General features: G+C 35.5%; 1 protein-coding gene across 6 annotated transcripts in view; it reads right to left on the reverse strand.

Moving 5' to 3' along the window:
* Positions 1–12227, reverse strand: part of CalpA (calpain A) — a 698286-nt gene that overhangs the window by 252352 nt on the left and 433707 nt on the right. For all 6 annotated transcript variants that reach the window (XM_090376655.1, XM_090376654.1, XM_090376656.1 and 3 more), the window contains exon 2: positions 9036–9212. In XM_090376655.1, the coding sequence (XP_090232781.1) occupies positions 9036–9212 (177 nt within the window). The remainder of the gene's footprint in view (positions 1–9035; positions 9213–12227) is intronic.

Consider the following 12227-nt stretch of genomic DNA (forward strand, 5'->3'; position numbering starts at 1 on the left):
TCTCCAGAAGATTTTCTTCGCTTGGTATGGAAATAATTGGCCAGCTTTTTTTACTTCGTGAAGTTTTGGCTCTCTCTCTCTCTCGCACATCAGGTGAAAGGAAAGAGCTTCATAATCATAACCCAACACTAGAGATTTGTCTCAACCAAATACCACGAGTACAACAATGAAAACTCTTTCTCTAGTAAGAGTTTTCAGAATTTGGCAATTCTGAAACTCTTACTAGAGAAACGACCTACCCATATATTGTATACAGATGAGGTTTATATAAGGATTCGGTTTATTTTTTGGGAGACCAACACCAGTATGACGAAATCTTTTTCATAGCGGGTGGTGGTAACATTGTTCTCACTTTCTGTTAATATCATCGTGCTCTCAGCTTAAGTGCAGTAGACATAAAACAAGAAGACACACGACACAACCCTTCACTCCAAAATAGAACAGCTCTGTATTAGCAAATTTTTTATGAAAGAGAACTTGAAGTGAGCTGAAATTTTTTTCAGGTTATTTGCTAAATATGGTGTAGAGAGGGAGAGATATTTTATCTCATCCGCATATCACTTATGAGCATCCCAAAGGTTCCACCACCAAAAAAATTTTCTACGTGCATCCATCAGCTGGTAGGATCAGGGCCAGTATCATTTTGGGTGAAGAAAGAGTGATCCATTTCGATTTCCCGTCGAAGATTTAACGATTAATGCATGGTATTAAACAACATGTTACTGCAATGATGTGAATCAGGCAATTCGCAAGAAAAGGCGCGGAAAACTCTCAACGAAAATCATCCTACTGCATATCAGTACACAACTGCATCTTACGACTTTGGCAACAGAGACAATGCCAATTTTGTTCTTGAAAATCGTGAACCTCCTCACTGCTCAGACTTAGTCTCCAGCCATTTTCGCTTGTTTAGAACCCTGGATGAAAAATCCAAATGCAGTGTCCGAGTTGGCTGTGTGGTTAGTCTCCATCAGAGATGGCAAACCAGAGGCACGCGTAGGAAAATATCCGGACAAAGACCGATCCCCAAATAGTTTACATTTTAAAAAAGTATTTTCATTCCGTGACTGAGTTAGTCTGTCTCAGACATGGATATCGAGGTTTTATTCCAAGAAATTCGGATTTTTCGTCCAGCAAAACAGATAAATCGACCAGAAAACACAAGCAATTTTATGGACCTATTACACATAGATAATAATCTATTAGCTACATCTAGCTGTGAAAATCTTAATCGTTTAATTAATTTCGCGTGGAATTATGCAGCAACAAAGTTTACATAAGAAACTTTCAAGAACTGGTAGCTGTTTTATAGCAACCATAAAAACTAATTTCAAATTTTTAATAGTTTTTTTATGGCACGAGAAAATTTTTATACTTTTTGTTTTAGATTATGTTTAGTACATGGAGCGAAGAAGGGTCACCATTGCTAGTCTACTTCCTTCTATGATGCTAGAATTAGGACTTTAGCAAGACAATGGAATAAGTGTTGGTGTTCAGAAGAATACCTTGAAATGGAAGAAGTTGAGTATGGTCATTTGGGCATATGTACTTACGCTTTCTTTAAAAAATAGTCCAAGAGAGCATTTTTCGAATTAAGATTTAAAATTTTAAATTAGATATTTATAATTAGAAATCCATTAGATCTTTAATTGCGAACGATGGTTTATGGGAATCGATCTCTGCAGTCGTTTCAGGGGATCAAAAAAAAAGAAGTAATTCTACACTCTTTCCTCTTCATGTTTAATAATGCAGTGATGACATGTAAATCAGTTTTTTAAACGTTCATATATATCCATTGTAAACTACATGGGTGGTGAGGAATATTACTCTTTGGTGAAGAGACTGATCTTATCGCGTGTCCCTGTTTCCTGTTTATAATATTATAAACAGGAAGTAGGGATAACGCCCGAAAACCTCCATGGCACTACAGAGAAAAACACTTCAACATTCTATTAAAGAGATATGACGTAAATTACCATCGTGCGTGTGGGATGGTGCTGAAGTCTCTCTTTTAGTTAGCCGTCGGGTTAGTCACCTTACCACGATGCACCTTACCGCTGGCAATGAACTCAGAAGCAGAAAATATAGCACGAGCGCTCAGGAGAGGCGAAAGAAAAATAAAAAGAGAGAAAAGCCGACAAGTAAGTAGCTAAGTAAGGATTTATAAGTTTCTTCGGAGAATTGTAAGTCAGAACATCCTTAATCCACAAGAGAGCCATTTTTATTAGTTACTGAGCTGAAAGTGTCCGGCAGGGGAGCCGAGAACGACTTCCCAACTCTGACAACTTTCCAAAAATACACGCTCTTCAACTCTCGCGAATACTGGCACATTTTTCTTCACTAGGCTGGTTTACATCAACACGTGCGACACTGTTGAGTGGAATACGAATTTATGTAATTTAAATATCGTGTCACGCCTTTGCTAGAAGAACTGATATGGTGAAAACAGATTCCGAAATGTGTTTTCGTTGGGATAATTCAATTTTTTATTTATCCTAAGGTAAACATCGTGATTTTCAACATCTACAATCAAACTACAGTATTCTCATTATGCTTCAAGCCAGCGATATGCAATTTGGGTTGCGTGTCTTCAAGGAATAGCGAAGAAAACTTAGGCCAACTTGAATTCGTACTATTTCATTTGAATATTATTGAAAGTATTGCTCAAATGAAATATGAATGGGTCACGCTAACCAGGAAACATATTCTCAACCATATTAAGTTGTTTGTTTTCTTGTTGTTGTAGCTGTTAAATTGTTTATTTTGTTGTCGTTATTTATTTTCGCGCTAAGGCAATTGAGGGCACGGAGTGTCGGTGTTTTGTCTCTGTAAATTTCGCGTATATTCTATGGTCGGCTTGTTTGTTGTTATACTGAATAAAAAACCAACTTTCTGGAGTAAAGGAATGCAACTCTTTCCTGAGACCGACTAACTTGGCCATAGTGTTCCTCTGTTTAAACAGAACACGATACCAGGCTTTTCTCACAAGGTTTGAAAGAATGGCAATTGTAACTAGGATGTTAGCCAAGAGAGGAAGGAGCAAATTATTGATAAAATGCTTAAAAACTGAATTCGATAAAATAATTAAATTTTGCTTTGTTTAACCTAAGTTGTTGTTGCAGTAGGGTTTCAGGAGCATCGGCGACTAAGGCCACATTTCTCCGTGTATGCTGTCTGTAAATTGCATGTGTTCTGAGGTAGATTTTCTGTTTGCTGGACGGAAAACCATAGTTTCCGAGAGAAAAAAACTGTGCTTCCCTCTCCTTAGACCGACTAACTCAGTCACATTGCGAAAAAGCCCCATAAAAATTCCTTATGTCATCGACGCGACTCGAACTCAGGTCTTTTCCACTCGGTGTAGGGAGGACGACGATTCTACCAACTGTGCTACCCACGAGTGCGTTTAACCTAAGCTGCAGAACACCTAATCATTACATCGGATATTAGATGTTTATAGTATTTACGAGGTGGATAAATCCTGTCGTATCGTGTTACTTGTCATTAGCCCTCGTGGGTAGACAGTTGATAGAATCGCCGTCCTCCCCCACCGGGTGGAAAAGACCTGGATCCGAGTCCCGTTGATGACGACAGGAAATTTATGGGCCTTTTTCACAACATGGCTGGGTTATTCGGTCTCAGGCGAGGGTAGCATGGTTTTTCTCTCCCGGAAACTCGGTTTTTTCGTCCAGCAAACAGAAAATCTCAGAACACACGCAATTTACAGACAGTATACACGGAACAATATGCCTTAGTTGCTAATGCTCCTAAACCCAACAACAACTTGATACTAGCCTGAGTTTGAGTCCTATCGGAGACTCGAAGAATTCTTAAAAGTCTCTTCAATCGGAGTTGTAATTAGTCGAACTCAGAACGAAGTAGTATGGAATACCCGATACAGTTTTCCGGATTTTTCAGCCAGCTCAACACACAATCGTCCTGTGAACTTGTGCAAACGTAAAACATTGGTGTACTATGATCCATGATAAGTAGCAGATCGTGTCTTTGGCAATGGGTGTCAATCGTGAGAGTCTGATGGTGTTGATACTGTCCGGGATGACAGATGCTGTTAAACACAGTATCTGCTCTGCACAGTACTCCGATCCTTGGCAAAGAAAACAGAATTTAATGGTGCTGGGATGCGATCTAGTGGAGTCCCATTTTTGCGGGAGAGTTAGTTGCATGAGTGGTAAAACGGATATAATTGCATGATGTGACGAATTTGTGAGCATTCAGTAACTCCTTGAAGCTATATTAAAAGAACACATTTATCTCTGTAGAATGGATTGCTGTTTATATTGAACGACAAACATTACTTATTTGTGAGGATAATTTCCATGATCCCCAAGGTAAAAGTCACCAATAAGTGACTTTTATCCCAAAGCATTCAGAATACAATTTTCAGCTGCCAAAATGGAGCTAATTTCAACACAATTTCGAGATGCAAGTAGCCCATTAGTACAATATTGCCGCTAATAACTACAGTATATGAAATAAAATATTATTCACTGATTGGTAATCAAGGTAAATGCTAAAATTAAGCATTGTGTTACAATTACTAGTTCATATGTTTGTCTAATTAGACTGCTTGTGGTATATATTGCTCCAATTAGTAAACGAAGCTCGGGTGACGTGGACTTTGTTAATATCTTCTCTGCATAATATTTCTCTTTCTCTCTATCAGCAAAGCTTGTATTACATTCCAAGCATTCGCTATGATGCAAGTAAGGTCGGTGTATACTGAGTTTCTGTTGGTTCTAAAATGCCAAATACGAAATTTCTGAAAGGAACGAGAACGTTGATCAATCAACTGTGGAAACTTCTGTATATTTGTAAAATTATCTCAACTATTCAATTTACAGTAGGTACTGAATTTGAAATATGGTTTAACTTGGGTTTATAATATAAACGCCATGGCAGCTGTCAAGAATTTGGCTATTGTGGATCCGACTCATGGAGGGTAAAGTGGAACCTTTCCATAGTTTTAATAATCGCTGTTGTTAATAAGTTGTTTAAGACATACTAGAAATTTTAGATAGCTTCTTTTTTCAGGCTGATATCTAAATTGAATTCAATATTATAGAGTCGTCCACGTTGTCTGTTTTTCTGTCCGCATAATCCCATAACTGATATGGGTGAAACTTTGCACAATGCCCACACTATTTAGAGTAATATAGATTTAAGACAAACTGTAACTTAAGAAACCCATCAATTCGAGTGATGGATAAGGGGAAAAATGCCATCTTTGAAAACAGCTTTATCCATCCATGTGTATTATGTCCATAAATTGTGTGTATTCTCTGGTCAGTTTGCCTCTTTTGCTAAACAAAAACACAAAAGAGTTTCTAGGAGAAAAAAAATCTTGCCGTGCCCTCTTGAAACTGACTAACTCAGCCAGGAAGTGACAAAAAAAAAAAAAAAAAAAAGAAGCTTCTCGCGTCATTGACAGGATTCGAACCCCGGCTTCTTCCACCTAGTGGTGGAAGAACTATCTTAAAAATAAATCGAACTATAAATCGAAAAAAATAATTCGAATACGAACCATATTAAAAATAAATCAAGAAACCGCTGAACAATGCGAGTCTCTCAGCATGTTTAAAGATGAAAATGAAGGCATATTCGCCTGATGTTGAGAGACTCGCTCAAGAAGTTCAGCAGCAAAACTCACATTAATTTGTACCTAATTAGAAGTTTGTTACGTTTTTCAGTATTAATAAATAATATTTCAAAATATATATTTTTAAATAAAATGCCTTCCCGCTCTATTCCATTTCTTAAAAAACTCCTCCACCTCTCCCCCCCTCCCAGCTTGAGCTGAGAGGCTCAAGCTGGGAGGAGGGGGTGGGGAGAGGCTCTTCGGATTCTCTTTTTTTTTTAATTAGGTAAAAAATGGCTCTTGACTCAAAAAAAAGGTTGCCGACCCCTGTAATAGGCGATATTTCACAGCAAGGGGATGCTTAATGTTGGAGAGTGCAACAGCTGACTAGATTTCGGCTGCATATAACACACATGAAAGACAGTAACCTTTTATAGCACGGAGGATGATACTTTTTGAACAATTAATGAATATTTCTTCTTGAACGTATTTAATCTATACATTAGTTCAGTTTTCATTATCAACCAGTTTAAAAAGAAATATAAATATCAATTTTGTATACAAAACAGCGTATTTCAAATTGTAACTTACTTTTAATTACTTGAAAAATGTACAAATCAGTGCAATTGCATCATTTCTGTACGTAGCCAACTACTTAAGTAGTTGGCTACGTACAGAAACGTACAACCTTCATAACGAGTTGCCATGATATTGCAATACCTCTAATAAGTAATATTTCACCTTAGGAGAAGACTATTGTTACTTATTTTCAGCGGATGCCATCACCAATACGGCACCGTTTCGGGGCTTATTGGCTCTTCATCAGTGGGTGGGCAGATACCCTGCCAATTTATAACTATTTATATAACTATTAATGATGCCAATTTATAACTATTCATATAACTATTAATGATGCCAATTTATAACTATTTAAGTAGTTGTTTATGTACTGAAATAATGCAATTGCACTAACTTGTAAATTAATTAAACTCTTTACATAACCCGGGTGCATTATGGCCTTAGTAGCCCTTGCACCAATAAATCAAACCAACATTTACATAACCTCAGGCTTCAGCCCTAAACTATATCGTTACTTTAAAAATAAGTTACGATTCGGCTAATTATCTATTCTTAGTAACTAATATTGTTGTTATAGGGTTTTAGGTGCATCAACAACTTAGGCTATATTGTGCTGTATATATCATGTCTAGGAATTGCGTGTGTCCTGTGGTCGGTTTGCTATTTGCTGGACGAAAAACCAGAATTTCCGGGAATAAAAACCAAGCTACTCTCGCCTGAGACTAACTCAGCCACGTTATGATAAAGTCCCCTAAAAATTCCGGACGTCATTGACTGGATTCAAACTCAGTCTTTTTCTACACGATGTTGGGAGGATGGTGAGTATACCAACTGTGCTACCTACGAGGGCAATAACTAGTGTAAATATCAGCGATTAGTTTTAATAATGAACAGAGTATACTTCGCCCTATCAGTGCTGCTAAAGTGGACTTCTCTCTGTTACCCGAACTTCATACTTTAGTGGGTTCGCTACTTGGTTGGAGCGGTCAGGATTCATGTCCTATCAGACACGACGGAAATTCTTAAAAATCTCTTCAATAGGTCTGTAGTAGCCGATCTCTTTCTTTCTGAATGGATGTGAATTCGGTTCACATCCAGAAGAATGAAACTTTAATGGCTTTTTTTCTTTGTGGTCAAGTTTCTCAGTCCGGATGAGTATTACAGTGTTTTTCCCTCCAAGAAACTCGAAATTTTATTCTCACTAAACAGACAAAAATTTAGTTTATTAAAACTTAGTAGAAAAAAATGAATTTTAAGATATTATTTTTTGATGAATAGATAAATTTTAAGAGATTTATAGTATCAGATTTATTCATAAAACGAAGAGTAAGGGAAAATTAGCACAAAATGTAACCCTAGAGGATAGCGAAGTCTTCGATTTTTAGTTCAGTTTTATTCTGTGGTTTCCACCTTGGAATTCAATTTTACGATGAAATCTTTCCTGTCTATTAATCTACAGAGAAAATGTTCATCTTGACTTAAAGTAAGGTTGCAACTGATATATGAAATAACTTAATATTATTCACATGCAGTCCTATTAGTTTGAGCAATGCTTCATTAATTAACAATAAGCATTTCATTTTATGAAAAATATATATAACTACAGTGCGTGTCTAAATTTGCGATCATAAATTCCAGTGAAATAAAATAGAATACTTCAACATAACCCTTGAATAGTAATTAATTAGGAACACAATGTTGGTATTAAGTGGAACTTTCACATGCCTCTGAATGAATGAGAATAAATGATTGGTTCTGCCAGTATATTCTGCCAAGCAAGACAGAAGAGCATCACTTTATTCCTTGTCAGTGGTCAGAAGCGGGTGTCCATATGCTTAATGGCCCTTTCGAACTCATCGTGCAAATGCTCTACTCATTGACTGGGCATTGAGAGAGAGAGAGAGAGAGAGAGAGAGAGAGAGAGAGAGAGAGAGAGAGTCCACTGTCATGCTTCTGCAATTGCCATTCTTTATGAAGGGCCGATGACCCAACACATTATTCTGCTGAAAGTAACGAGAAAAGCAGACAATGGCCATGATAAGATGAATCTTGTTGAAGATGGCGTTTAAATGGGCTCTATTCTGTCTATATAAGCATTGATCCGTAGGTGTCAGGAATCTCAATGTAGCACACCAAAACATAACCAGTAACATGCAGTGATCATTGGCTCTCCAACAATAATAATGGGCCCAATTGTTTTCGACATAAATCGTCCTGCCATCTTCGGGATGGATCCCGAATGGAAATTCGTCAAACCAGATGACCTTTGTCGATGTGGTTCTAGTGATCCTTAGCCTAATGCATTTCATTCTGTTATTTGTAAACAATGGTGGTGTTCGACAGAATCTTTTGCTAATGTAGCCCACACTAGACAGCATATGAGATATTGTGCTTTTGGATAATTATCACTGTAATCTACAGTTATTCGAGCTCAGATGTTATTTGCATCAGCGTGCATTAAAAACTGATTATGTTACGTTTTCCCCTTGCAGCAGCGCAAATGTACCGTAAATAACTACACTACTGTACTAGAAATGTTTTTTGTCAAGTGATTCCAGTACATAGCAATGTTCGATTCACACTTAGAGTTAAAAAGGCTCCATTAAATTGCTCAATGTTTTATTAAAATTTCTTCCATGGTCTCTGTTAGCCAGCACCAACAAAAACTATTTGAGAAAACTAAAAAAAAAAAACTTGAATGTCTAGTGCATTCGCGAATTGGTGAATTTTTTTCCTCTTTCTTGCCCAAAAACAGTTTTTAGATCAATATGCTCGATATATTATTGTATATACAAAAGATATTGAACTCAGCTCCTTTTCAATATCAAACTTCTATAGTCTTTTTGAAATATTGAGGACTTACGTTAGGGCGCTTCCATTCGAATGGTCGAGGCGGAAGTCTACTGAAGAATATGGAGGCATCATTGGCTGGAAAATCAGGATCTTCAAAGAGTTCTGCATTGTCTACGGAACGTTGTCTCAATTTATGGAAGTCTTGAACTCGGCCTCTAGGACGAAAGCCAGAACCACGTTCACCAAACTGTAATTAATGAGATAATTGTGCCGTCAAGACTACAAATAACTGTATGCACAAAATTTCGAATTAATACTTTATGAAATTTAAAAATTCCATAAAGCATTAAATCACAATTATTATTTGATAATTATTTAATCACGAATGCCTTAAATAATTATAAATTTATTCCGAATTAATAATCAAAATTAATTTTTGACATCTACAACCATATCTATCTCTGTCGTAGATGGCGCTGACATCTATCTAAAGATGGACGTTGCAAGTACAAAATATTTGCGTGTTTCTTTGAACTTAATATCTGTTTTAATAATTATTATTAGCAGTAGTAGTATAAAGCATTTTCTCTAACATTACTGACCTAATAACAGCTTCTGTGATTAATTAGATTTCGTGATGTGGCATAATATAAAATATACGGTTCTTTCTGCATTAAATCGGTTAAATTGAGTAGGCAACATGAAGCATAATGCAGTCTCATTATCAACAAGGTAACTAACTTGATTTATTCACTTATAGTGATAAGGCATTTATTTTTGAATAAATTTCAGATAATTATTGTATGTTTAAATTTGCACCTCTTCAAGATCACGCGTAATTGTTTATAAAACGTGAGGAGCATAGTATAAATTCATGAAAATTTACATTCACAATAAAATAAAAATGGCGAATAACTAACTATTCTTATCTAGTAATTAGATTTAGAACCTTGTGGCTAAACTTACAATTAATGAGATAGGGGGAAGTTTCAATGTGTCGAGGTATCCTTTCTTTTTTTTTTTTTTTTTAAATCAGGCTGTTTCTTGTTTATGTAATGAAAGCAGAGGAATATATTTATTTTTATAAGTAGTAATAGAATTTTTAACCTAAATTAAAAGTTTAAATTGCAATAAAGCAGGAATGTTTTATAATCTTAGCTTTTGATTAACAAATATAATATATTCCATATTAAAATGTTTTTTTTTTTTTTTTCTATTCTATATGTATGGTTCATTTTAAATTTAGCCACTCTGTTGTACACAAAATGTCTTAAATAAAATAAGTATTTTAGAAAGTATATCTTTGTATAAGTATTTTAGATATATATAGAGATATATAGATTATTTAGAATATTCATTTTATTTCTTATATAAAGAATAAATGAATTTAGAATAATTTCCATGAGTAAGATAATAATAATTTACAAACACTCCATACTTATACATCTGCTATTAATTTGGCGAAATATGTTTTTTTTTTTTTTTTTTTTGCTTACTTAAAGTATGCACAGAATTAAACGTGGTTGTTTAAATGCTCCAACTAGGTTTGTCTTGTATACAAGGAAAGTGAAAGAGTCGAGAAGTGTTGAATGAATTACACTTTTAAATGTATAATTGGATGAGGAAATTCATGTATGACCTCAACAGAAGTAAAAACAAAACGTAAGCTACCATAATAAACAGATTTAAAGAAAAACCAAGATGAAAAGAAGAGATAAAGAGCAGCAAACTAAAGTACAGAATGTTAATTCAGTTTAACACCTAGCGTCTGACGTCATCCAGGAGATTGCGTAAGTTCTGTGTCATCAAGGGAGCAATCCCTCTTCTAAGGACAGCATCATGTGTCGTGTTACCAGAGGTCGCTCCAGGTAAAGTACAGCAATACGTTTATAAATAGCTATACTTCTGGGTACTCTGGATATATCTGAGAACGTTCACACACATCTGTAGGCAGCTGAAATTATTGTTATACGTGAACCGTTATATTCCCCCTTAGAGTGAAATGTGCTGGTCCACGAATCTATCTACACGACGTCGTACAGTCTGGAACACACCAAGCTCATATCTGTTACAAACATGCAAAATCTGACTCATACGTGCGCACTGCCAGAAAGGATTTATCAACACGCGAATTATTGTGTAATTCCCACGCATTTATTTTTCTTGATATATCACGATTATCTCGGTTAAACCAATGATATACGTAAACATGTCCATTTTGATCATCTCATTTTTAGTGCTAATTACTGATGAGGCCTCTGTAGCCGAGTGGTCGGGTGCAGTAGTATATGCTCTTTGAGTAGACCCTGGGGGGGGGGGGGGGGTTCAAGTCCTTGACTGTTAAATACGGTCGATCTGTCAACCCGCACTGGACTGGCGTGGTAGAATATAGCCCATTTGCCTCAACCTGAATCGTTGAGGCTTCCATCCTGCTGTGGATTGATAATGACTGCAGTTTACTTCTTTTTTTTTTTTTTTTTTTTTTTTTACTTTTGAGAATTACTGTAGTTGTTTACATACGGATTTGTGGAAAAGAAAGCATAGCATATTACTATCACACCGAACAATTACGAAAACAAAGATGGTAAGATCGGAAAAATGTTACCATGTCTTATGGATGGAATAGAAGATGGATTGGCAAATGGATATTACGTAACAGGTTTTTTCATTAAAAAATAAATAAATATGACTGGAATTTGCGTATTTTGTATTAATGGGGGATCAAAGCTGTTTTGATTAATTAAGAAGTATTATTAGGGGGGAGGAATAATCAAAAAATCAAACACAATCACTTTACGTGATTTGTGAATTGCTCCATATATAAACTCTTACAGCCTTTAATAAGAAAAATTAACAATAAACAACAAAAATATAAAATGTTAGTAGCATATATATAATAATAATAAATATAATAGTAACAAAAATGGCAAAAACGTTAATGAATGGAAATCCAACTTAGGTGGAAGTTTTACGTTATGTTTACAGTTGCTGAAAAAAAAAGTGCTTTGCTCAAAAAAAGAGAATATGGTTTTTAATTAAATTTAATTTTATTTTGGGATATTTCTTTTATTTTTTATTTTTTTTATTTTATTCTGGAAAACTCTTATTGGTAGTTTAAAATGTTCTAACGATTGTCTGTTTAACCTTTCTAATAACAAGCTTTATCCCTTACTTCTGTATAGATAAGATTTTGGTTTATGTTCACAAAATCCCATGGGCCTGTACTTTTTAGCGAATACAGTATATTAAACTGATGTGCACG

Source organism: Mastigoproctus giganteus, chromosome 6 (genome assembly GCF_048544385.1).
Source record: "Mastigoproctus giganteus isolate SK-2022 chromosome 6, ASM4854438v1, whole genome shotgun sequence".
Classification (NCBI taxonomy): domain Eukaryota; kingdom Metazoa; phylum Arthropoda; class Arachnida; order Uropygi; family Thelyphonidae; genus Mastigoproctus; species Mastigoproctus giganteus.